This window comes from Hemitrygon akajei, chromosome 9, assembly GCF_048418815.1.
Source record: "Hemitrygon akajei chromosome 9, sHemAka1.3, whole genome shotgun sequence".
Taxonomy (NCBI): Eukaryota; Metazoa; Chordata; class Chondrichthyes; order Myliobatiformes; family Dasyatidae; genus Hemitrygon; species Hemitrygon akajei.
In genome coordinates, this window is record NC_133132.1 from 24,118,095 (window position 1) to 24,145,086 (window position 26,992).

Here is a 26,992-nt window from a genome sequence, read left to right on the forward strand (position 1 = left end):
GTTGAGAGTTGTAGGAATGGATCGGGGTAAAGAGCTCAGTGTTGTGTTGAGAGTTGTAGGAATGGATCGAGGTAAAGAGCTCAGTGTTGTGTTGAGAGTTGTAGGAATGGATCGAGGTAAAGAGCTTAGTGCTGTGTCGGGAGTTGTAGGAATGGATCGGGGTAAAGAGCTCAGTGTTGTGTTGGGAGTTGTAGGAATGGATTGGGGTAAAGAGCTCAGTGCTGTTTTGGGAGTTGTAGGAATGGATAGGGGGTAAAGAGCTCAGTGCTGTGTTGGGAGTTGTAGGAATGGATCGGGGTTAAAGAGCTCAGTGCTGCGTCGGGAGTTGTAGGAATGGATCGGGGTTAAGAGCTCAGTGTTGTGTTGGGAGTTGTAGGAATGGATCGGGGTAATGAGCTCAGTGTTGTATTGGGAATTGTAGGAATGGATCGGGGTTAAAGAGCTCAGTGCTACATTAGGAGTTGTAGGAATGGATAGGGGTAAAGAGCTCAGTGCTACATTAGGAGTTGTAGGAATGGATCAGGGGTAAAGAGCTCAGTGCTACAGTAGGAGTTGTAGGAATGGATCGAGGTAATGAGCTCAGTGTTGTGTTGAGAGTTGTAGGAATGGATCGGGGTAAAGAGCTCAGTGTTGTGTTGGGAGTTGTAGGAATGGATCGGGGTAAAGAGCTCAGTGTTGTGTTGGGAGTTGTAGGAATGGATCGGGGTAAAGAGCTCAGTGTTGTGTTGGGAGATGTCGGAATGGATCGGGGTAAAGAGCTCAGTGTTGTGTTGGGAGTTGTAGGAATGGATCGGGATAAAGTGCTCAGTGCTGTGTCGGGAGTTGTAGGAATGGATCGGGAGTAAAGAGCTCAGTGCTGTGTTGGGAATTGTAGGAATGGATCGGGGGTAAAGAGCTCAGTGCTACATTAGGAGTTGTAGGAATGGATTGGGGTAAAGAGCTCAGTGTTGTGTTGGGAGTTGCAGAAATGGATCGGGGTAAAGAGCTCAGTGTTGTGTTGAGAGTTGTAGGAATGGATCGGGGTAAAGAGCTCAGTGTTGTGTTGAGAGTTGTAGGAATGGATCGAGGTAAAGAGCTCAGTGTTGTGTTGAGAGTTGTAGGAATGGATCGAGGTAAAGAGCTTAGTGCTGTGTCAGGAGTTGTAGGAATGGATCGGGGTAAAGAGCTCAGTGTTGTGTTGGGAGTTGTAGGAATGGATCGGGGTAATGAGCTCAGTGTTGTATTGGGAATTGTAGGAATGGATCGGGGTTAAAGAACTCAGTGCTGTGTTGGGAGTTGTAGGAATGGATCGGGGTAAAGAGCTCAGTGCTACATTAGGAGTTGTAGGAATGGATAAGGGTAAAGAGCTCAGTGTTGTGTTGGGAGTTGTAGGAATGGATCGGGGGTAAAGAGCTCAGTGCTGTGTTGAGAGTTGTAGGAATGGATCGAGGTAAAGAGCTCAGTGCTGTGTTGGGAGTTGTAGGAATGGATCGGGGGTAAAGAGCTCAGTGTTGTGTTGGGAGTTGTAGGAATGGATAGGGGTAATGAGCTCAGTGCTACAGTAGGAGTTGTAGGAATGGATCGGGGTAATGAGCTCAGTGTTGTGTTGGGAGCTGTAGAAATGGATCAGGGTAAAGAGCTCAGTGTTGTGTTGAGAGTTGTAGGAATGGATCGAGGTAAAGAGCTCAGTGCTGTGTTGGGAGATGTAGGAATGGATCGGGGTAAAGAGCTCAGTGTTGTGTTGGGAGTTGTAGGAATGGATCGGGGTAAAGAGCTCAGTGTTGTGTTGGGAGTTGTAGGAATGCATCGGGGTAAAGAGCTCAGTGTTGTGTTGGGAGTTGTAGGAATGGATCGGGGTAAAGAGCTCAGTGTTGTGTTGGGAGTTGTAGGAATGGATCGAGGTAAAGAGCTCAGTGTTGTGTTGGGAGTTGTAGGAATGGATCGAGGTAAAGAGCTCAGTGTCGTGTTGGGAGTTGTAGGAATGGATCGGGGTAATGAGCTCAGTGTTGTGTTGGGAGCTGTAGAAATGGATCGGGGTAAAGAGCTCAGTGTTGTGTTGGGAGTTGTAGGAATGGATTGGGGTAAAGAGCTCAGTGCTGTTTTGGGAGTTGTAGGAATGGATCGGGGTAATGAGCTCAGTGCTACATTAGGAGTTGTAGGAATGGATTGGGGTAAAGAGCTCAGTGTTGTGTTGGGAGTTGTAGAAATGGATCGGGGTAAAGAGCTCAGTGTTGTGTTGAGAGTTGTAGGAATGGATCGGGGTAAAGAGCTCAGTGTTGTGTTGAGAGTTGTAGGAATGGATCGAGGTAAAGAGCTTAGTGCTGTGTTGGGAGTTGTAGAAATGGATCGGGGTAAAGAGCTCAGTGTTGTGTTGAGAGTTGTAGGAATGGATCGGGGTAAAGAGCTCAGTGTTGTGTTGAGAGTTGTAGGAATGGATCGAGGTAAAGAGCTTAGTGCTGTGTTGGGAGTTGTAGGAATGGATCGGGGTAAAGAGCTCAGTGTTGTGTTGAGAGTTGTAGGAATGGATCGGGGTAAAGAGCTCAGTGTTGTGTTGGGAGTTGTAGGAATGGATCGGGGTTAAGAGCTCAGTGTTGTGTTGGGAGTTGTAGGAATGGATTGGGGTAAAGAGCTCAGTGCTGTTTTGGGAGTTGTAGGAATGGATAGGGGGTAAAGAGCTCAGTGCTGTGTTGGGAGTTGTAGGAATGGATCGGGGTTAAAGAGCTCAGTGCTGTGTTGGGAGTTGTAGGAATGGATCGGGATTAAGAGCTCAGTGTTGTGTTGGGAGTTGTAGGAATGGATCGGGGTAAAGTGCTCAGTGTTGTGTTGGGAGTTGTAGGAATGGATCGGGGTAAGGAGCTCAGTGTTGTGTTGGGAGTTGTAGGAATGGATCGGGGTAATGAGCTCAGTGTTGTGTTGGGAGTTGTAGGAATGGATCGGGGTAAGGAGCTCAGTGTTGTGTCGGGAGTTGTAGGAATGGATCGGGGTAAAGAGCTCAGTGCTGTGTTGGGAGTTGTAGGAATGGATCGGGGGTAAAGAGCTCAGTGCTGTGTTGAGAGTTGTAGGAATGGATCGGGGTAAAGAGCTCGGTGCTGTGTAGGGAGTTGTAGGAATGGATCGGGGTAAAGAGCTCAGTGCTGTGTTGGGAGTTGTAGGAATGGATCGGGGTAAAGAGCTCAGTGTTGTGTCGGGAGTTGTAGGAATGGATCGGAGTAAAGAGCTCAGTGTTGTGTTGGGAGTTGTAGGAATGGATAGGGGTAAAGAGCTCAGTGCTACATTAGGAGTTGTAGGAATGGATCAGGGGTAAAGAGCTCAGTGCTACAGTAGGAGTTGTAGGAATGGATCGAGGTAATGAGCTCAGTGTTGTGTTGAGAGTTGTAGGAATGGATCGGGGTAAAGAGCTCAGTGTTGTGTTGGGAGTTGTAGGAATGGATCGGGGTAATGAGCTCAGTGTTGTGTTGGGAGTTGTAGGAATGGATCGGGGTAAAGAGCTCAGTGTTGTGTTGGGAGTTGTAGGAATGGATCGGGGTAAAGAGCTCAGTGTTGTGTTGGGAGATGTCGGAATGGATCGGGGTAAAGAGCTCAGTGTTGTGTTGGGAGTTGTAGGAATGGATCGGGATAAAGTGCTCAGTGCTGTGTCGGGAGTTGTAGGAATGGATCGGGGTAAAGAGCTCAGTGCTGTGTTGGGAGTTGTAGGAATGGATCGGGAGTAAAGAGCTCAGTGCTGTGTTGGGAATTGTAGGAATGGATCGGGGGTAAAGAGCTCAGTGCTACATTAGGAGTTGTAGGAATGGATCCGGGTAATGAGCTCAGTGCTACATTAGGAGTTGTAGGAATGGATCGGGGTAAAGAGCTCAGTGTTGTGTTGGGAGTTGTAGGAATGGATCGGGGTAAAGAGCTCAGTGTTGTGTTGAGAGTTGTAGGAATGGATCGAGGTAAAGAGCTCAGTGTTGTGTTGGGAGTTGTAGTAATGGATCGGGGTAAAGAGCGCAGTGTTGTGTTGGGAGTTGTAGGAATGGATGGGGGTAAAGAGCGCAGTGCTGTGTTGGGAGTTGTAGGAATGGATCAGGGTAAAGAGCTCAGTGCTGTGTCGGGAGTTGTAGGAATGGATCGGGGGTAAAGAGCTCAGTGCTGTGTCGGGAGTTGTAGGAGTGGATCGGAGTAAAGCGCTCTGTGCTGTGTCGGGAGTTGTAGGAATGGATCGGGGGTAAAGAGCTCAGTGCTTTGTTGGGAGTTGTAGGAATGGATCGGGGGTAAAGAGCTCAGTGTTGTGTTGGGAGTTGTAGGAGTGTATCGGGGTAAAGCGCTCGGTGCTGTGTTGGGAGTTGTAGGAATGGATCGGGGTAAAGCGCTCAGTGTTGTGTTGGGAGTTGTAGGAATGGATCGGGGGTAAAGAGCTCAGTGTTGTGTTGGGAGTTGTAGGAGTGGATCGGGGTAAAGCGCTCGGTGCTGTGTTGGGAGTTGTAGGAATGGATCGGGGTAAAGCGCTCAGTGTTGTGTTGGGAGTTGTAGGAATGGATCGGGGGTAATGAGCTCAGTGTTGTGTTGGGAGTTGTAGGAGTGGATCGGGGTAAAGAGCTCGGTGCTGTGTTGGGAGTTGTAGGAATGGATCGGGGTGAAGAGCTCAGTGTTGTGTTGGGAGTTATAGGCATGGATCAGGGTAAAGAGCTCAGTGTTGTGTTGAGAGTTGTAGGAATGGATCGGGGTAAAGAGCTCAGTGTTGTGTTGGGAGTTGTAGGAATGGATCGGGGTAAAGAGCTCAGTGTTGTGTTGGGAGTTGTAGGAATGGATCGGGGTAAAGCGCTCAGTGTAGTGTTGGGAGTTGTAGGAATGGATCGGGGGTAAAGAGCTCAGTGTTGTGTTGGGAGTTGTAGGAATGGATCGGGGTAAAGAGCTCAGTGCTACATTAGGAGTTGTAGGAATGGATCCGGGTAATGAGCTCAGTGCTACATTAGGAGTTGTAGGAATGGATCGGGGTAAAGAGCTCAGTGTTGTGTTGGGAGTTGTAGGAATGGATCGCGGTAAAGAGCTCAGTGTTGTGTTGGGAGTTGTAGGAATGGATCGGGGTAAAGAGCTCAGTGTTGTGTTGGGAGTTGTAGGAATGCATCGGGGTAAAGAGCTCAGTGTTGTGTTGGGAGTTGTAGGAATGGATCGGGGTAAAGAGCTCAGTGTTGTGTTAGGAGTTGTAGGAATGGATCGCGGTAAAGAGCTCAGTGTTGTGTTGGGAGTTGTAGGAATGGATCGAGGTAAAGCGCTCAGTGCTGTGTCGGGAGTTGTAGGAATGGATCGGGGTAAAGAGCTCAGTGTTGTGTTGGGAGTTGTAGGAATGCATCGGGGTAAAGAGCTCAGTGTTGTGTTGGGAGTTGTAGGAATGGATCGGGGTAAAGAGCTCAGTGTTGTGTTGGGAGTTGTAGGAATGGATCGGGGTAAAGAGCTCAGTGTTGTGCTGAGAGTTGTAGGAATGGATCGGGGTAAAGAGCTCAGTGTTGTGTTGGGAGTTGTAGGAATGCATCGGGGTAAAGAGCTCAGTGTTGTGTTGGGAGTTGTAGGAATGGATCGGGGTAAAGAGCTCAGTGTTGTGTTAGGAGTTGTAGGAATGGATCGCGGTAAAGAGCTCAGTGTTGTGTTGGGAGTTGTAGGAATGGATCGAGGTAAAGCGCTCAGTGCTGTGTCGGGAGTTGTAGGAATGGATCGGGGTAAAGAGCTTAGTGTTGTGTTGGGAGTTGTAGGAATGGATCGGGGTAAAGAGCTCAGTGTTGTGTTGGGAGTTGTAGGAATGGATCGGGGTAAAGCGCTCAGTGTTGTGTTGGGAGTTGTAGGAATGGATCGGGGGTAAAGAGCTCAGTGTTGTGTTGGGAGTTGTAGGAATGGATCGGGATATAGTGCTCAGTGCTGTGTCGGGAGTTGTAGGAATGGATCGGGGTAAAGAGCTCAGTGCTGTGTTGGGAGTTGTAGGAATGGATAGGGGGTAAAGAGCTCAGTGCTGTGTTGGGAATTGTAGGAATGGATCGGGGTTAAAGAGCTCAGTGCTGTGTTGGGAGTTGTAGGAATGGATCGGGGTAAAGAGCTCAGTGCTACATTAGGAGTTGTAGGAATGGATCCGGGTAATGAGCTCAGTGCTACATTAGGAGTTGTAGGAATGGATCGGGGTAAAGAGCTCAGTGTTGTGTTGGGAGTTGTAGGAATGGATCGCGGTAAAGAGCTCAGTGTTGTGTTGGGAGTTGTAGGAATGGATCGGGGTAAAGAGCTCAGTGTTGTGTTGGGAGTTGTAGGAATGCATCGGGGTAAAGAGCTCAGTGTTGTGTTGGGAGTTGTAGGAATGGATCGGGGTAAAGAGCTCAGTGTTGTGTTAGGAGTTGTAGGAATGGATCGCGGTAAAGAGCTCAGTGTTGTGTTGGGAGTTGTAGGAATGGATCGAGGTAAAGCGCTCAGTGCTGTGTCGGGAGTTGTAGGAATGGATCGGGGTAAAGAGCTCAGTGTTGTGTTGGGAGTTGTAGGAATGCATCGGGGTAAAGAGCTCAGTGTTGTGTTGGGAGTTGTAGGAATGGATCGGGGTAAAGAGCTCAGTGTTGTGTTGGGAGTTGTAGGAATGGATCGGGGTAAAGAGCTCAGTGTTGTGCTGAGAGTTGTAGGAATGGATCGGGGTAAAGAGCTCAGTGTTGTGTTGGGAGTTGTAGGAATGGATCGGGGGTAAAGAGCTCAGTGCTGTGTTGGGAGTTGTAGGAATGGATCGGGGGTAAAGAGCTCAGTGCTGTGTTGGGAGTTGTAGGAATGGATCGGGGTTAAGAGCTCAGTGTTGTGTTGAGAGTTGTAGGAATGGATCGGGGTAATGAGCTCAGTATTGTGTTGGGAGTTGTAGGAATGGATCGGGGTAAAGAGCTCAGTGTTGTGTTGAGAGTTGTAGGAATGGATCGGGGGTAAAGAGCTCAGTGCTGTGTCGGGAGTTGTAGGAGTGGATCGGGGTAAAGAGCTCAGTGTTGTATTGGGAGTTGTAGGAATGGATCGGGGTAAAGAGCTCAGTGTTGTGTTGGGAGTTGTAGGAATGGATCGGGGTAAAGAGCTCAGTGTTGTGTTGGGAGTTGCAGGAATGGATCGGGGTAAAGAGCTCAGTGTTGTGTTGAGAGTTGTAGGAATGGATCCGGGTAAGGAGCTCGGTGTTGTGTTGGGAGTTGTAGGAATGGATCGGGGTAAAGAGCTCGGTGCTGTGTTGGGAGTTGTAGGAATGGATCGGGGTGAAGAGCTCAGTGTTGTGTTGGGAGTTATAGGCATGGATCGGGGTAAAGAGCTCAGTGTTGTGTTGAGAGTTGTAGGAATGGATCGGGGTAAAGAGCTCAGTGTTGTGTTGGGAGTTGTAGGAATGGATCGGGGTAAAGAGCTCAGTGTTGTGTTGGGAGTTGTAGGAATGGATCGGGGTAAAGAGCTCAGTGTTGTGTTGGGAGTTGTAGGAATGGATCGGGGTAAAGCGCTCAGTGTTGTGTTGGGAGTTGTAGGAATGGATCGGGGGTAAAGAGCTCAGTGTTGTGTTGGGAGTTGTAGGAATGGATCGGGATATAGTGCTCAGTGCTGTGTCGGGAGTTGTAGGAATGGATCGGGGTAAAGAGCTCAGTGCTGTGTTGGGAGTTGTAGGAATGGATAGGGGGTAAAGAGCTCAGTGCTGTGTTGGGAATTGTAGGAATGGATCGGGGTTAAAGAGCTCAGTGCTGTGTTGGGAGTTGTAGGAATGGATCGGGGTAAAGAGCTCAGTGCTACATTAGGAGTTGTAGGAATGGATCCGGGTAATGAGCTCAGTGCTACATTAGGAGTTGTAGGAATGGATCGGGGTAAAGAGCTCAGTGTTGTGTTGGGAGTTGTAGGAATGGATCGCGGTAAAGAGCTCAGTGTTGTGTTGGGAGTTGTAGGAATGGATCGGGGTAAAGAGCTCAGTGTTGTGTTGGGAGTTGTAGGAATGCATCGGGGTAAAGAGCTCAGTGTTGTGTTGGGAGTTGTAGGAATGGATCGGGGTAAAGAGCTCAGTGTTGTGTTAGGAGTTGTAGGAATGGATCGCGGTAAAGAGCTCAGTGTTGTGTTGGGAGTTGTAGGAATGGATCGAGGTAAAGCGCTCAGTGCTGTGTCGGGAGTTGTAGGAATGGATCGGGGTAAAGAGCTCAGTGTTGTGTTGGGAGTTGTAGGAATGCATCGGGGTAAAGAGCTCAGTGTTGTGTTGGGAGTTGTAGGAATGGATCGGGGTAAAGAGCTCAGTGTTGTGTTGGGAGTTGTAGGAATGGATCGGGGTAAAGTGCTCAGTGTTGTGTTGGGAGTTGTAGGAATGGATCGGGGTAAGGAGCTCAGTGTTGTGTTGGGAGTTGTAGGAATGGATCGGGGTAATGAGCTCAGTGTTGTGTTGGGAGTTGTAGGAATGGATCGGGGTAAGGAGCTCAGTGTTGTGTCGGGAGTTGTAGGAATGGATCGGGGTAAAGAGCTCAGTGCTGTGTTGGGAGTTGTAGGAATGGATCGGGGGTAAAGAGCTCAGTGCTGTGTTGAGAGTTGTAGGAATGGATCGGGGTAAAGAGCTCGGTGCTGTGTAGGGAGTTGTAGGAATGGATCGGGGTAAAGAGCTCAGTGCTGTGTTGGGAGTTGTAGGAATGGATCGGGGTAAAGAGCTCAGTGTTGTGTCGGGAGTTGTAGGAATGGATCGGAGTAAAGAGCTCAGTGTTGTGTTGGGAGTTGTAGGAATGGATAGGGGTAAAGAGCTCAGTGCTACATTAGGAGTTGTAGGAATGGATCAGGGGTAAAGAGCTCAGTGCTACAGTAGGAGTTGTAGGAATGGATCGAGGTAATGAGCTCAGTGTTGTGTTGAGAGTTGTAGGAATGGATCGGGGTAAAGAGCTCAGTGTTGTGTTGGGAGTTGTAGGAATGGATCGGGGTAATGAGCTCAGTGTTGTGTTGGGAGTTGTAGGAATGGATCGGGGTAAAGAGCTCAGTGTTGTGTTGGGAGTTGTAGGAATGGATCGGGGTAAAGAGCTCAGTGTTGTGTTGGGAGATGTCGGAATGGATCGGGGTAAAGAGCTCAGTGTTGTGTTGGGAGTTGTAGGAATGGATCGGGATAAAGTGCTCAGTGCTGTGTCGGGAGTTGTAGGAATGGATCGGGGTAAAGAGCTCAGTGCTGTGTTGGGAGTTGTAGGAATGGATCGGGAGTAAAGAGCTCAGTGCTGTGTTGGGAATTGTAGGAATGGATCGGGGGTAAAGAGCTCAGTGCTACATTAGGAGTTGTAGGAATGGATCCGGGTAATGAGCTCAGTGCTACATTAGGAGTTGTAGGAATGGATCGGGGTAAAGAGCTCAGTGTTGTGTTGGGAGTTGTAGGAATGGATCGGGGTAAAGAGCTCAGTGTTGTGTTGAGAGTTGTAGGAATGGATCGAGGTAAAGAGCTCAGTGTTGTGTTGGGAGTTGTAGTAATGGATCGGGGTAAAGAGCGCAGTGTTGTGTTGGGAGTTGTAGGAATGGATGGGGGTAAAGAGCGCAGTGCTGTGTTGGGAGTTGTAGGAATGGATCAGGGTAAAGAGCTCAGTGCTGTGTCGGGAGTTGTAGGAATGGATCGGGGGTAAAGAGCTCAGTGCTGTGTCGGGAGTTGTAGGAGTGGATCGGAGTAAAGCGCTCTGTGCTGTGTCGGGAGTTGTAGGAATGGATCGGGGGTAAAGAGCTCAGTGCTTTGTTGGGAGTTGTAGGAATGGATCGGGGGTAAAGAGCTCAGTGTTGTGTTGGGAGTTGTAGGAGTGTATCGGGGTAAAGCGCTCGGTGCTGTGTTGGGAGTTGTAGGAATGGATCGGGGTAAAGCGCTCAGTGTTGTGTTGGGAGTTGTAGGAATGGATCGGGGGTAAAGAGCTCAGTGTTGTGTTGGGAGTTGTAGGAGTGGATCGGGGTAAAGCGCTCGGTGCTGTGTTGGGAGTTGTAGGAATGGATCGGGGTAAAGCGCTCAGTGTTGTGTTGGGAGTTGTAGGAATGGATCGGGGGTAATGAGCTCAGTGTTGTGTTGGGAGTTGTAGGAGTGGATCGGGGTAAAGAGCTCGGTGCTGTGTTGGGAGTTGTAGGAATGGATCGGGGTGAAGAGCTCAGTGTTGTGTTGGGAGTTATAGGCATGGATCAGGGTAAAGAGCTCAGTGTTGTGTTGAGAGTTGTAGGAATGGATCGGGGTAAAGAGCTCAGTGTTGTGTTGGGAGTTGTAGGAATGGATCGGGGTAAAGAGCTCAGTGTTGTGTTGGGAGTTGTAGGAATGGATCGGGGTAAAGCGCTCAGTGTAGTGTTGGGAGTTGTAGGAATGGATCGGGGGTAAAGAGCTCAGTGTTGTGTTGGGAGTTGTAGGAATGGATCGGGGTAAAGAGCTCAGTGCTACATTAGGAGTTGTAGGAATGGATCCGGGTAATGAGCTCAGTGCTACATTAGGAGTTGTAGGAATGGATCGGGGTAAAGAGCTCAGTGTTGTGTTGGGAGTTGTAGGAATGGATCGCGGTAAAGAGCTCAGTGTTGTGTTGGGAGTTGTAGGAATGGATCGGGGTAAAGAGCTCAGTGTTGTGTTGGGAGTTGTAGGAATGCATCGGGGTAAAGAGCTCAGTGTTGTGTTGGGAGTTGTAGGAATGGATCGGGGTAAAGAGCTCAGTGTTGTGTTAGGAGTTGTAGGAATGGATCGCGGTAAAGAGCTCAGTGTTGTGTTGGGAGTTGTAGGAATGGATCGAGGTAAAGCGCTCAGTGCTGTGTCGGGAGTTGTAGGAATGGATCGGGGTAAAGAGCTCAGTGTTGTGTTGGGAGTTGTAGGAATGCATCGGGGTAAAGAGCTCAGTGTTGTGTTGGGAGTTGTAGGAATGGATCGGGGTAAAGAGCTCAGTGTTGTGTTGGGAGTTGTAGGAATGGATCGGGGTAAAGAGCTCAGTGTTGTGCTGAGAGTTGTAGGAATGGATCGGGGTAAAGAGCTCAGTGTTGTGTTGGGAGTTGTAGGAATGCATCGGGGTAAAGAGCTCAGTGTTGTGTTGGGAGTTGTAGGAATGGATCGGGGTAAAGAGCTCAGTGTTGTGTTAGGAGTTGTAGGAATGGATCGCGGTAAAGAGCTCAGTGTTGTGTTGGGAGTTGTAGGAATGGATCGAGGTAAAGCGCTCAGTGCTGTGTCGGGAGTTGTAGGAATGGATCGGGGTAAAGAGCTTAGTGTTGTGTTGGGAGTTGTAGGAATGGATCGGGGTAAAGAGCTCAGTGTTGTGTTGGGAGTTGTAGGAATGGATCGGGGTAAAGCGCTCAGTGTTGTGTTGGGAGTTGTAGGAATGGATCGGGGGTAAAGAGCTCAGTGTTGTGTTGGGAGTTGTAGGAATGGATCGGGATATAGTGCTCAGTGCTGTGTCGGGAGTTGTAGGAATGGATCGGGGTAAAGAGCTCAGTGCTGTGTTGGGAGTTGTAGGAATGGATAGGGGGTAAAGAGCTCAGTGCTGTGTTGGGAATTGTAGGAATGGATCGGGGTTAAAGAGCTCAGTGCTGTGTTGGGAGTTGTAGGAATGGATCGGGGTAAAGAGCTCAGTGCTACATTAGGAGTTGTAGGAATGGATCCGGGTAATGAGCTCAGTGCTACATTAGGAGTTGTAGGAATGGATCGGGGTAAAGAGCTCAGTGTTGTGTTGGGAGTTGTAGGAATGGATCGCGGTAAAGAGCTCAGTGTTGTGTTGGGAGTTGTAGGAATGGATCGGGGTAAAGAGCTCAGTGTTGTGTTGGGAGTTGTAGGAATGCATCGGGGTAAAGAGCTCAGTGTTGTGTTGGGAGTTGTAGGAATGGATCGGGGTAAAGAGCTCAGTGTTGTGTTAGGAGTTGTAGGAATGGATCGCGGTAAAGAGCTCAGTGTTGTGTTGGGAGTTGTAGGAATGGATCGAGGTAAAGCGCTCAGTGCTGTGTCGGGAGTTGTAGGAATGGATCGGGGTAAAGAGCTCAGTGTTGTGTTGGGAGTTGTAGGAATGCATCGGGGTAAAGAGCTCAGTGTTGTGTTGGGAGTTGTAGGAATGGATCGGGGTAAAGAGCTCAGTGTTGTGTTGGGAGTTGTAGGAATGGATCGGGGTAAAGAGCTCAGTGTTGTGCTGAGAGTTGTAGGAATGGATCGGGGTAAAGAGCTCAGTGTTGTGTTGGGAGTTGTAGGAATGGATCGGGGGTAAAGAGCTCAGTGCTGTGTTGGGAGTTGTAGGAATGGATCGGGGGTAAAGAGCTCAGTGCTGTGTTGGGAGTTGTAGGAATGGATCGGGGTTAAGAGCTCAGTGTTGTGTTGAGAGTTGTAGGAATGGATCGGGGTAATGAGCTCAGTATTGTGTTGGGAGTTGTAGGAATGGATCGGGGTAAAGAGCTCAGTGTTGTGTTGAGAGTTGTAGGAATGGATCGGGGGTAAAGAGCTCAGTGCTGTGTCGGGAGTTGTAGGAGTGGATCGGGGTAAAGAGCTCAGTGTTGTATTGGGAGTTGTAGGAATGGATCGGGGTAAAGAGCTCAGTGTTGTGTTGGGAGTTGTAGGAATGGATCGGGGTAAAGAGCTCAGTGTTGTGTTGGGAGTTGCAGGAATGGATCGGGGTAAAGAGCTCAGTGTTGTGTTGAGAGTTGTAGGAATGGATCCGGGTAAGGAGCTCGGTGTTGTGTTGGGAGTTGTAGGAATGGATCGGGGTAAAGAGCTCGGTGCTGTGTTGGGAGTTGTAGGAATGGATCGGGGTGAAGAGCTCAGTGTTGTGTTGGGAGTTATAGGCATGGATCGGGGTAAAGAGCTCAGTGTTGTGTTGAGAGTTGTAGGAATGGATCGGGGTAAAGAGCTCAGTGTTGTGTTGGGAGTTGTAGGAATGGATCGGGGTAAAGAGCTCAGTGTTGTGTTGGGAGTTGTAGGAATGGATCGGGGTAAAGAGCTCAGTGTTGTGTTGGGAGTTGTAGGAATGGATCGGGGTAAAGCGCTCAGTGTTGTGTTGGGAGTTGTAGGAATGGATCGGGGGTAAAGAGCTCAGTGTTGTGTTGGGAGTTGTAGGAATGGATCGGGATATAGTGCTCAGTGCTGTGTCGGGAGTTGTAGGAATGGATCGGGGTAAAGAGCTCAGTGCTGTGTTGGGAGTTGTAGGAATGGATAGGGGGTAAAGAGCTCAGTGCTGTGTTGGGAATTGTAGGAATGGATCGGGGTTAAAGAGCTCAGTGCTGTGTTGGGAGTTGTAGGAATGGATCGGGGTAAAGAGCTCAGTGCTACATTAGGAGTTGTAGGAATGGATCCGGGTAATGAGCTCAGTGCTACATTAGGAGTTGTAGGAATGGATCGGGGTAAAGAGCTCAGTGTTGTGTTGGGAGTTGTAGGAATGGATCGCGGTAAAGAGCTCAGTGTTGTGTTGGGAGTTGTAGGAATGGATCGGGGTAAAGAGCTCAGTGTTGTGTTGGGAGTTGTAGGAATGCATCGGGGTAAAGAGCTCAGTGTTGTGTTGGGAGTTGTAGGAATGGATCGGGGTAAAGAGCTCAGTGTTGTGTTAGGAGTTGTAGGAATGGATCGCGGTAAAGAGCTCAGTGTTGTGTTGGGAGTTGTAGGAATGGATCGAGGTAAAGCGCTCAGTGCTGTGTCGGGAGTTGTAGGAATGGATCGGGGTAAAGAGCTCAGTGTTGTGTTGGGAGTTGTAGGAATGCATCGGGGTAAAGAGCTCAGTGTTGTGTTGGGAGTTGTAGGAATGGATCGGGGTAAAGAGCTCAGTGTTGTGTTGGGAGTTGTAGGAATGGATCGGGGTAAAGAGCTCAGTGTTGTGCTGAGAGTTGTAGGAATGGATCGGGGTAAAGAGCTCAGTGTTGTGTTGGGAGTTGTAGGAATGGATCGGGGTAAAGAGCTCAGTGCTACATTAGGAGTTGTAGGAATGGATCCGGGTAATGAGCTCAGTGCTACATTAGGAGTTGTAGGAATGGATCGGGGTAAAGAGCTCAGTGTTGTGTTGGGAGTTGTAGGAATGGATCGCGGTAAAGAGCTCAGTGTTGTGTTGGGAGTTGTAGGAATGGATCGGGGTAAAGAGCTCAGTGTTGTGTTGGGAGTTGTAGGAATGCATCGGGGTAAAGAGCTCAGTGTTGTGTTGGGAGTTGTAGGAATGGATCGGGGTAAAGAGCTCAGTGTTGTGTTAGGAGTTGTAGGAATGGATCGCGGTAAAGAGCTCAGTGTTGTGTTGGGAGTTGTAGGAATGGATCGAGGTAAAGCGCTCAGTGCTGTGTCGGGAGTTGTAGGAATGGATCGGGGTAAAGAGCTCAGTGTTGTGTTGGGAGTTGTAGGAATGCATCGGGGTAAAGAGCTCAGTGTTGTGTTGGGAGTTGTAGGAATGGATCGGGGTAAAGAGCTCAGTGTTGTGTTGGGAGTTGTAGGAATGGATCGGGGTAAAGAGCTCAGTGTTGTGCTGAGAGTTGTAGGAATGGATCGGGGTAAAGAGCTCAGTGTTGTGTTGGGAGTTGTAGGAATGGATCGGGGGTAAAGAGCTCAGTGCTGTGTTGGGAGTTGTAGGAATGGATCGGGGGTAAAGAGCTCAGTGCTGTGTTGGGAGTTGTAGGAATGGATCGGGGTTAAGAGCTCAGTGTTGTGTTGAGAGTTGTAGGAATGGATCGGGGTAATGAGCTCAGTATTGTGTTGGGAGTTGTAGGAATGGATCGGGGTAAAGAGCTCAGTGTTGTGTTGAGAGTTGTAGGAATGGATCGGGGGTAAAGAGCTCAGTGCTGTGTCGGGAGTTGTAGGAGTGGATCGGGGTAAAGAGCTCAGTGTTGTATTGGGAGTTGTAGGAATGGATCGGGGTAAAGAGCTCAGTGTTGTGTTGAGAGTTGTAGGAATGGATCGGGGGTAAAGAGCTCAGTGCTGTGTCGGGAGTTGTAGGAGTGGATCGGGGTAAAGCGCTCAGTATTGTGTTGGGAGTTGTAGGAATGGATCGGGGTAAAGAGCTCAGTGTTGTGTTGGGAGTTGTAGGAATGGATCGGGGTAAAGAGCTCAGTGTTGTGTTGGGAGTTGTAGGAGTGGATCGGGGTAAAGAGCTCAGTATTGTGTTGGGAGTTGTAGGAATGGATCGGGGTAAAGAGCTCAGTGTTGTGTTGAGAGTTGTAGGAATGGATCGGGGGTAAAGAGCTCAGTGCTGCGTCGGGAGTTGTAGGAGTGGATCGGGGTAAAGAGCTCAGTGTTGTGTTGGGAGTTGTAGGAATGGATCGGGGTAAAGAGCTCAGTGTTGTGTTGGGAGTTGCAGGAATGGATCGGGGTAAAGAGCTCAGTGTTGTGTTGAGAGTTGTAGGAATGGATCCGGGTAAGGAGCTCAGTGTTGTGTTGAGAGTTGTAGGAATGGATCGGGGTTAAGAGCTCAGTGTTGTGTTGGGAGTTGTAGGAATGGATCGGGGTAAAGAGCTCAGTGTTGTGTTGGGAGTTGTAGGAATGGATCGGAGTAAAGAGCTCAGTGTTGTGTTGGGAGTTGTAGGAATGGATCGGGGTAAAGAGCTCAGTGTTGTGTTGGGAGTTGTAGGAATGGATCGGGGTAAAGAGCTCAGTGCTGTGTCGGGAGTTGTAGGAGTGGATCCGGGTAAAGCGCTCGGTGCTGTGTCGGGAGTTGTAGGAATGGATCGGGGGTAAAGAGATCAGTGCTGTGTTGGGAGTTGTAGGAATGGATCGGGGGTAAAGAGCTCAGTGTTGTGTTGGGAGTTGTAGGAATGGATCGGGGTAAAGCGCTCAGTGTTGTGTTGGGAGTTGTAGGAATGGATCGGGGGTAAAGAGCTCAGTGTTGTGTTGGGAGTTGTAGGAGTGGATCGGGGTAAAGCGCTCGGTGCTGTGTTGGGAGTTGTAGGAATGGATCGGGGTAAAGAGCTCAGTGTTGTGTTGGGTGTTGTAGGAATGGATCGGGGTAAAGCGCTCAGTGTTGTGTTGGGAGTTGTAGGAATGGATCGGGATAAAGAGCTCAGTGTTGTGTTGGGAGTTGTAGGAATGGATCGGGGTAAAGAGCTCAGTGTTGTGTTGGGAGTTGTAGGAATGGATCGGGGGTAAAGAGCTCAGTGTTGTGTTGGGAGATGTAGGAATGGATCGGGGTAACAAGCTCAGTGCTTCACTGGGGAGGATCTGGACATTTGCCAGCATCTGATGCTGCCCAGAGCTGGACTAAGAATGTATCTAAATTTCACAAAAACCTTGAGTGTGTCAAAAGTATTTGATAGGACCCAGGACAAGTCTGTCTTTGATGACATCACGTGATTACATATTTCAGCAAACACTGCTGAATAGCATTTGGGACTGGGAACCCCGACACACATCCAACATTTACCCAAAAAGGATGTGATCATTTCTCAAGGGATGAGGAATTTGACCCCAAGCTAATTTGAATGCAAAGCTAAGCTCATGATTTGCTGTGCTACATGCACTCTGGATAAAGAGAGACCATACTGATGTCAGTGATAAAAACGAATGCATTCATTCAAATAGGACCCCTTTAGGCTCTAATGCCACACTCTGCCCATAATTAAATTTGAAGCAACTGGTTAATCCTTACAAAAGGAGGAACAAATTGATACCTAGAAAGCATGATGATTAGAATAGGAACTACAATTCTCTTCCCGATCATGGAAACGCTCTCTCCTCTGTAGCAAGGTACGTGAGCCAGAAGTAATCAGGATGTCCTAACTGTGCTAGCTTATCAGTGCACAACAGGCAGCTTATGTGCTGGTACTGACAAAAGATGATCTCATTGCAACAAATGATTCTAAGTGGGCTTAATAGGATTGTTGCTATGATCATGTGATCTCTATGGGAGAAATCTCGAATGAGGGGGCCATAGTTTTAGAATAAAGGATGGAGATGAGCAATTAATACCTTCCCCCAGTTTTGGAGTCCTCTGGATTCTCTATTCCAAGTCATTAAGTACATCCAAGTCTGAGATATTGGAAAAAAAAATCAAGGCTTACTGGGATCAGGCCAGAAAGCGGAGATGAGCCCTAAATCAGGTCAGCCATGACCTTAGTGAGCAGCTGAACAAGCCTAAGAGTGAACCATCTGCCTGACTCCTGCTCCTAGTCCTTATGTTCTCATATCTTAGGTAAGAGCTCAAAGGAATGTATGGCCAATTGTATGAGAGGGGAGGCAATGAAATATAACTCGTGGTAATGGCAGTATTTAAAATATCCAGGATCATTCAAAATTCATGTTAACTAGAGACTGCACGATGTGGCACCAATGATCTTGTGATAGACTGGACAAGCACAGAAGATGCTCCATCGGGTAGAAAGGGGAAACTTGCCCGAGTCTATAGACTCTGCAACAATGGAATCTGGAAAATGCTCATTCTCAGAGGAAGAGCAGGGTGGCTTGGTCAATGCTGCCCCATTTAATGCATTTCAGTGGGCTGGAGAACAGGAAATGCATGAACAAACTTTACATGAAATCAGAACCTGGATGGGACAGGAGTGAGCTAAGCATGCTGCAAAAGGTAGAATTAAATGGTCAAGTCTTTAAGAAATTCATTTCACCAAATGTGCTTCAGTTTTGATGTTATAATTTAACAATTGTTGGCATATTTTGTGTTAATTTCAAGCCTTATTGTGAACAAAACTGGCCCTCCCATTGCACTATTAATCAATAATTACAAATCATTGTGTCAAACATATCAGGCACAATCACCTAATGCACACTGATATCCAGTCAAATTTCTCAAAGCTTGCAAAGAAAAGTGGTCTTGTATAATCCAGGAAACCCAAATCATTAAAACTCATATTAGTTCTCAGACTTATTCCCAGAACATTTTTGTCTGAGAAGCCCTGTGCACATCTGGTTCTAAAGGGGTTATTTATTACAATGCTTGGAAAGTGAACTTCGATTAATACAGTTTAATTGAGGGCCAAGTTTATGGAGGAACCTCACCAGGAAAACATGTCGAGTCTGATGTTTGAATATTTTAAACTCATACCGAACAATCTGTGGGCAGTTACAAAGCTGCCTCCTCCCTCCAGAGTCAGTTTGACCAGGAGGGTACTGTATTTTCACGAGAAGGAACCCACATCTTCAAAAACGAATATAAATACATGCAGTCCTCCCCATTTAACACACACAATCGCATTCTTCTTTATGACATCCTGTATATTTCCATGACAGATGGACTGGTAATTAACTCTTCCCTGCCTTTCACTGCTTCTGATTATCACTAACAGTAATATTTGCATTTATTGCTTTAAATTATTTATAAAGCCTAGCAAAAACGAACCTCCCTTAGCTGTTTACTGCCTCCATCCCTATGACACCTTCCTAAACTGCTAAGAGGAAATCCAACACTCACCAGAATCGCACCATCTTCCTGCCTGGCACGCTACACATTCGCTGTATACTGATTTCACCGTGCTTCCCCAGACATGAACCATCTCCCCCCCTCTCCTCTCCACTGCAGAGAGTAGTCAGCCAATCATCAGCAAGCAGCATCACTGCATAGAAACACCAATCACTCTCTTCTGCATCCTCTCAGATCCAATTCGCAACTTTACAGGCAATGAATCACAGCTCTCCCACCCGCACCATTTCCCCTCCCCCATCAACATGTCTCTATCAAATCAAATGGCATTTTCCTCCTCCTCCATCATTCCAACAAGCCTCCTCATTTAGGTAGCTCCTACAGGCATTTTCTTCCTCCTCTCTTGCCATTCCCACAAAACCATTCCCTCTTTGCCTCAGCCCCCTCCCCAGGTAGGAAAGAAGCAAATCTTGTGTATCCCATCTCAAAAATCTCCAGTCTCTGGTCTCCAAGCTGACTCCTTTCTCTACCTAACAACTTCCGCACCCCCTTCCAGACATTGTGCCAGTATCCTGACGCCCTTTCATATGTAACCTCATTAGGATCTTTCCCCATCCCATCAACCATAACAAAGTGGTCCACCTCTCTCACAAATGTCTCCTGCCAGTAACAGTCTGCACCTCTTCCTTCTCAGCAAACTGGCATCTTCTCCTCCACAGGAAACTCCCACTGTAAATCACAACTCCGGAGAAGATACTTTCCCCCCAACTACAGAAACTGCTGGTTTGCACAATGCTCTTGACCAGATGATGCATACGGGCAGTTTCTGCTCCCAGGCCATCACAACTTTCCAGGTTCCCTATAGACAGCATCTCCCAGACGGGTAACAACAGCCAGCAGCCTTCAATCTATCCGTTACAGGCTCTAATCTACTAGAAACCTCCCTTGACTAGAAGATTCCCCACACCCCACCAATGGTGACCCAGGAGTTCGCCCATCCTCCCTGTGAGCAATGATATAATGACATCCTATCCCTCAGTACTGTCAGCCTCTTCGGCCAAGTGGGATCTCTCCCTGCCTCCATCTACTGGCGGCACCCTCTGACCCTTCCCCTTCTCTCCCCCCCACACACACAGATGGACCCTCGGACCAGAAGCTCCTCCTCCCTATTCCATTAACAGCCTCGCCCGCTAGGGTGACCCCTCCACTCGAAGGAAACTGTTCGCAGGATCCTGCCCATCCCGCCAACACTTTCTCCCGGACGACTACACTCTTAAGATTCCTTTGCTGAAGCGCTTCCCGAGCCGGTTACTTTCACTGGGTCGGCTGTCGGATTTAGCCCGTCGGCCCTTTGCAGCGGCGAGGCGGGGATCAGTTCCCATACCTGAAGCGTGCCTGCCTGCTAGAGCCCGCACCAGTGGACGCCAGCGGCCCGTCGGCGGGATGCTGCTCTGCTGGGCTTACATCGATGCAGCGGGCCCTCCGAACGCGAGCTTTAACTTTATGCAGGTTGTAACAGGTGGTAATGTGTGGCAAGCACTTGCGGCATCTCACCATTTTCCTCCCCTCCGCGCCGCCGGCCGCCCCTGCAGCTGCGGGCTCGGTGGACACATGACCGGCTTCACGAGCCCGGCTCCGGCCGTCCGATCCGCTCCGTCCCGTCCCGCCCCGCCCCGTGACGTCAGCGCCCAACGACGCCACCCGCCAGCGTGCCCGTCCCAAAGTCTGAGCGGGGAGGTTTCGCCCTAATTCATTTATCGATTTTATTTAGGGATACGGCCTGGTAACAGGCCCCTCCGTCCAACAACACATTCGCGACCAATTCCAAAGCCGGCTTTAACAACAAATTCCTTTCGATCCAGCTTCGCTGTCTGGCGAGTCTCATTCTAATATGGCCCTAATGGTGTTCTCCAGCGATAAAAATGTTTCCCTCCCAAGCCCTAAGTAATTTGTCAGTTCTATTTGATCACTCCGCGGCTGCTCAGACTTTCCCATCCCTTCCCTTCCCACCTTCGTCTGGCATCTTTCCCCTTTTCAGACCTAAAGGGTCTCGGCCCAAAACGTCGACTGTTTAATTCAATTACAAAGATGCTGCCTGACCACTGAACTCCACCATTTTGTATGTATTAGCTGAAACATTTTACCTTGTACAACTGTTGTAAAAAAACCTTGCAACTTCTTTGCCACCTGGCTCCATAAAGTTTACATGACTTACAAAACCCTAAAATATTCAAAGCAGTTTATAGTCAATGAATTGTTGTCACTAATGTAAAGATACAAACAAGTGTAATTAATAACGTAATGAGTTTTTAAGTTGTATGTTGTTAATTTTAGATCTTTTACCATTGTAGTATAGCTGTTAATGCGATGCTATTACAGCTCAGGGCATCATTGAATTCTGAATTCAATTCCAATACTGTCTGTAAGAAGTATGCTCGTCCTTCCCGTGACTGCGTGGGTTTCAAGTCAAGTCACTTTTTATTGTCATTTCGACCATAACTGCTGGTACAGTACATAGTAAAAATGAGACGATGTTTTTCAGGACCATGGTGTTGCATGATACGGTACAATAACTAGACTGAACTACGTAAAAAACACAGAAAAGAAAGCAAATGCGAGGGCATCTGCAGATGCTGGAAATTCAAGCAACACACACAAAATGCTAGTGGAACACAGCAGGCCAGGCAGCATCTGTAAGGAGAAGCACTGTTGACATTTCGGGCCGGACCCTTCGTCAGGACTAACTGAATGGAACGATAGTAAGAGATTTGAAAGTAGGAAGGGGAAGGGAAAATGTGAAATGATAGAAGGCTGGAGGGGGAGAGATGAAGCTAAGAGCTGGAAAGGTGATTGGCAAAAGGGATACAGAGCTGGAGAAGGGAAAGGATCATGGGACGGGAGGCCTAGGGAGAAAGAAAGAGGGAGGGGAGCACCAGAGGGAGATGGAGAACAGGCAGTGATGGGCAGAAAGAGAGAGAGAAAAAAGAGGGGGAAAAACACTAAATATATCAGGGATGGGGTAAGAAGGGGAGGAGGGTAGCCTCCAACCTGATGGCATGAACATTGACTTCTCTCTTCCGTTAATGCCCCTCCTCCCCTTCTCTCCCAGGACTGCATAAAGTGCACAAAACAGTGCAGGCATTACAATAAATAATACAAAAGACAATGGGGCAGAAAGGTGTCAGTCCAGGCTCTGGGTATTGAGGAGTCTGATAGCTCGGGGGAAGAAACTGTTACAACGTCTGGTCATGAGAGCCCGAATGCTTCGGCGCCTTCTCCCAGACGGCAGGAGGGAGAAGAGTTTGTATGAGGGGTGCGTGGGGTCCTTCATAATGCTGTTTGCTTTGCAGATGCAGTGTGTAGTATAAATGTCCATAATGGCGGGAAGAGAGATGATCTTCTCAGCTGACCTCACTTTCCACTGAAGGGTCTTACGATCCCAGATGGTGCAATTTCCAAACCAGGCAGTGATGCATGCAGCTGCTCAGGATGGTCTCAATACAACCCCTGTTTGATGAGGATGGGCAGTGGAAAATGGACTTTCCTCAGCCTTTGCAGAAAGTAGAGACGCTTTTGGGCTTTCTTTGCTATGGAGCTGGTGTTAAGGTACCGGGTGAGATTCTCCGCCAGGTGAACACCGAGAAATTTGGTGCTCTTAACGATCTCTACCGAGGAGCCATCAATGTTCAGCGGGGAGTGGTCGCTCCGTGCTCTCCTGAAGTCAACAACCATCTCTTTTATTTTGTTCACATTAAGAGACAGGTTGTTGGCTCTGCACCAGTCCGTTAGCCGCTGCACCTCTCTGTAAGCTGACTCGTCGTTCTTGCTGATGAGACCCACCACGGTTGTGTCATCAGCGAACTTGATGATGTGGTTCGAACTGTGTGTTGCAGCACAGTCATGGGTCAGCAGAGTGAACAGCAGTGGACTGAGAACACAGCCCTGGAGGGCCCTCGTGCTCAATGTGATGGTGTTGGAGATGCTGCTCCTGATCCGGACTGACTGAGGTCTCCCAGTCAGGAAGTCTAGGATCCAGTTGCAGAGGGAGGTGTTCAGGCCCAGTCGGCTCAGCTTTCCAATCAGTTTCTGGGGGATGATTGTGTTGAATGCTGAACTGAAGTCTATGAACAGCATTTGAATGTATGTGTCTTTTTTGTCCAGGTGGGTTAGGGCCAGGTGGAGGGTGATAGCAATGGCGTCATCTTTTGAGCAGTTGGGACGGTATGCAAACTGCAGGGGGTCTAGTGAGGGGGGCAGCAAGGTCTTCATATGCCTCACGGCGAGCCTCTCGAAACACTTCATGATGATGGTGGTCATTTAGGCAGGATACTGAAGACTTCTTTGGCACGGGGATGATGGTGGCGGCCTTGAAACACGTTGGAACGATGGCGCTGCTCAGGGAGATGTTGAAGATGTCAGTGAGAACATCTGCTAGCTGGTCTGCACATTCTCTGAGCACTCTACCAGGAATGTTGACTGGTCCAGCAGCCTTCTGTGGGTTGACCCTGCACAGGGTTCTCCTCACATCGGCCACGGTGAGAGACAGCACCTGGTCATTTGTAGCAGGGGTGGACTTCCTCACCGCCACATCATTTTCCGCCTCAAACGGGCGTAGAAGTTAAACAGCGCATCTGGGAGGGAGGCATCACCCACACAGTCAGGTGATGTTGTCCTGTAATTGGTGATGTCCTGGATGCTCTTCAACATGCGCCGTGTGTCGCTGCTGTCCTGGAAGTGGCTGTGGATTCGCTGTGAGTGTGCACGCTTTGCCCCTCTGATGGCCTGGGACAGTTTGGCCCTTGCTGTTGTTAGGGCTGCTCTTGTCATCTGCTCTGAAGGCAGAGTCAAGAGTCCTCAGCGGTGCACGCACCTCCGCAGTCTCCCACAGTCCAACGGCATACCAGTCAGTAGGTTAATTGGTCATTGTAAATTAGACCAGGGTTGCTGGGTGATGTGGCTCAGTGGGCTGGAAGGGCCTGTTCTGCACTGTATCTCTAATAAGTTGCATCTCTCCATATCAGCTGAGGGATGGTGCAGGGCTATGATGACCATAGCAGAATTATCTGCTAACTTTCTCTATCAAGGATCTCTTGTACCAGTAATTAACAACCGGCTGTGGGACAGGATCCCAGCAACTATCAGTGTCTTCAAACGACAGGAATGGATTGAGTCAACATCTCCTTTCCCATCTAGTAGAAACATGTCGCAACAGTAAATACATTGAGCAGGGTAATCCCGAAACACATAGAACAGAGGTTTAATCATAGTATGTGTGGATTACTCATTTATTTTCACCAAGAGTGGTTAGGGTCATTTTCTTAAGGCTCTGCTGTTGATCAATGAAATGAAGTAAGTCCCAGTGATGTGTGGGAGCATGTAAGTGAAGTCACAACTCTGATCCATCTCACGTGATCCCCTGGTGCTGCCCTGTTTATAGGCACTCCCTGCACTGATTGCCACTGCCTATGCTCTTTGCACCGGCAGTCACCGCTCATTTTTATATGTTACATTTAACATATTTCACTGCTTGATGGGAACATTTTTAGACCTGGTGACCAAAAGCACATCTTAAGAGAATCTTAAAGAAAAAAGTTTAATTAGAGAGACCAGGAGGTATACAAGGAAATTCCAGAACATTTTAGGGAGCTGAAGGTACAGGAGTCAGTAGTGGAGCACATAAGAATCAGGAATGCTCAAGGCCTCATTTAGAGGGCCAAACACCTAAAGACTGTTGGTCCGAGGAAATAGAAATGTTCATATACGAATTTGGAAATAGAGATGCCAAATTTAAAACTGATGTGTTTAATCAAGAGCCAAATGAGCTCTGGTGTATTGGTCGCACAATTTGGATACTCTACAAGCACAGATTCATTACGGATAGTACGCTTGTGACAGTTGTTACAAAACCCCGTAACTGGGTCACTTACCAGCAAAGATAGAGACGTCCGTTGAAGTCTAATGATACTATTTTTAACAGTATTTATTAGCAAGAATACACAAAAATAATATCAATGCAAATATACAGATAATATACGTCGTCAATATTAAACCTAAAAGTGCGGGTATAATAATAATAAGAAACAAGCTCTACCGTTGTCTAGGGGATAATGAATTGTCCGATGGAAATATAAAGTTCGCTGCAGTTCACACAGGCTGCCGCCGTTTGTGTGTCGCTGTGCTGCAATTGTTGGAGAGAGAGAGAAATAGGAGAATGGGTTTTTCCAACCTTCCTTTATGGTTTCGATCCATCGGTGTCTCTTTGGTGTGGCTGTTCAAGTGTGACCTCTCCTTTAGCTAAACCGTTCTTCCGTGATGAGCCCGCCACCCAGGCAAGGGAGGGCGCACATGAGCTCTCACCGGCTTTTGCTATAAAACGCTGTCCCTGGATCTCTAGCGTTTCTCCTGGTGCATCTAAAGGGGTGTTCCCCAGACCTCTCTTTTATCCTCACTCACGGGGTCTCCGATGTCAATCAGGTTGGGATGATGCAATCCCTCAACCAGACCACTCTGGTTGTCCCCTGAGGGGTTTCAATGAATAGTACAGTACTCAATACACAATTCCTTCTCCAAGAGACAATGGCAGTAATCAGTGGTTCTGTTCCGCTTATGTCAGGAGACATTCCACCTGTGTCTCTCTCTCTCATTTCCTGGGTCTCAGACCCGAAATAATAGCGATCTTGCGATTCTCAAAAAGGAGGGGGCAACTTTGTACCCTTTGGCCCCTCAGAGTTGCTCCACCTTTGTAACACAGTGTATTGAATAGTTAAATCCAGAGACAGCAAAGTCCTGGATGAGATGAGGTTGTAGTGTAACGTAATTGGGAGAAATGTACATAGTTCACAACCACCGACATTGAGTTGGGGTTTCAGTTTAAGAGGCTGGTCTGTCAAGAGATTTGGAAGCAAAATGCCATCAATTGGTTCGTACAAGCAGAGACTCAATTCACGTTTTGAGAAATCCCCACCAATGACACCAAATTCTACTAATGTAAGCACTGCTCAGCTGTTCCATGGCTGTGAGAGTGGTGAGCCTGCTTGAATACCCACCTGAACACGATAAATACCGATCACAAAAAACTCACCTTTTACAGACTTTTGGGCTATTGAAGTCTAAACATACCAAACAATTGCTCTTGTTACCCGTCTCGGCCTTCAGAACTAATGTGAAATCACCATCCTTGTTTTATTTTAAAGGAACTACAGGTATGCGCCGCTTAATGTCCATTCGGACAACATCCGATCGCATATACATCTGTAGTCCCGATCGGAGAATGTGGCGTAGTAGACGTAACCAATCACATGTTTCGTGCATCTCTTGAGTGTAGTAGCGTTATCTGTTTAATTTTCTTTTGAAAATATTACCGTAAAGTGCATCATAGCTTCCAAACGCAGCAAAACCACTCCTAGTGATAGCAGCAGCAAGAGGCAAAGGAAAAGTATTGATTTTGAAGTGAAACATAAGGTTATTAAACAATATGAAGGTGGAAAGCCAGTGAATGCTATTGCTTGAAAATGCGAGAGGGACCTATATTGGATGTGGAGAAATTGCTAATGACATGGATTGAGGACCACACAAAAGAGAATCCCTCTCAGCACATTGACAATCACTGCTAAGGCATGGAGCTTGTTCGAAATGCTTAAAGAAAAAGCAGGACCAGACTACGATATTGAGTTTAGTGCTACTCCATATAGGTTTGCTAAGTATATAATATGGTGTTTGCACAACGTCCAAATCACATGACGTTAGATTTCACAGAACGTATCGTGGACGTTAAGTGACACATACCTGTATAGGGAGCTCGCTAAGATGGCCGATAGTCTACTCAGCTAGGCAGCAGTGCATCATTCCTCCTCCTTTCTCTACCTCAATGAATAAGGACACGTGCAGCTGTGAAACAGACAACGCTGAGTCTGCGCTTTTACCATGCTCACTTTGGTACAAACTCTAAGAAGAGCCAACACTGTACAACTTCGACACTACCAGTGCACTGGGGCATTTGCAGTCTGTCAACACCATGGATTCCTGCTGCCAGGGACGTCTGCTATTCATTACAGACAACCTTTCAGGGGACGTTTCTTGTGTGCTACGGGTGCTCAAGTGAGTGTGCTACCAGTATTGCCTATGATGAGACGGCAAAGAGTGATGAAACCTCACTGGAGGCTGCCAACGGCAGCAGCCGCAGTAGAATCCAGACTTTTGGACACAATGGCTGACATTCTGCTTCAGTGGGTAACGCTACACGTCCTGGCTAAAGTGGCTAGACCTCTGGTGCAGATTTCTTGTGTGCCTAAGGACTGTTAGTCAATCTCAAGAACTGACGTCAAGGACTTTGGGTTGTTAACCAGCTCCCCCAGTAAGCTCCCCACAACAACTTTATCAAACACATGCACCATTTGCATGAGAGTTTACTTGATGGCTGGGCAAATTCCCAAACCTCACCAAGCCCACATTCTCCACTACAGTCACAAAACATAGGGTTGAGTACCACATTGCCACAATTGGCCAGTCCATGCACACACAGGTACATTGGACCCAGAAAATTTGGAAACCATGAAGGCTGAGTTTGCCACGGAGAGAGTCGGCATTGAACACCAATGAGGATTACCGATGCCACCGCTCCTGTTCATTACTAGACACTAGAATACTACAGCACAGTACAGGCCCTTCAGCCCTCGTTGTTGTGCCAGCCCATATATTCCTAAAAAAATACTAAACCCACACTACCTCGTAACCCTCTATTTTTCTTTCATCCATGTGCCTGTCCAAGAGGCTCTTAAATACCCCAAATGTTTTAG

General features: G+C 48.1%; 1 protein-coding gene across 7 annotated transcripts in view; it reads right to left on the minus strand.

The window, feature by feature from the left end:
* The window catches only part of pisd (phosphatidylserine decarboxylase), a 177,503-nt gene that overhangs the window by 44,161 nt on the left and 106,350 nt on the right, over window positions 1–26,992 (minus strand). The window contains exon 1 of one of the 7 annotated variants that reach the window (XM_073055655.1): window positions 19,752–19,887. The exons of 4 other annotated variants lie outside the window; for them this stretch is intronic. In XM_073055655.1, coding sequence (XP_072911756.1) covers window positions 19,752–19,810 — 59 coding nt within the window. In that variant the 5' untranslated portion in view covers window positions 19,811–19,887. Of the gene's footprint in view, window positions 1–18,248; window positions 18,367–19,581; window positions 19,888–26,992 lie in introns of those variants that run through there. 2 more of the 7 variants (XM_073055653.1, XM_073055654.1) reach the window with 2 other exon arrangements.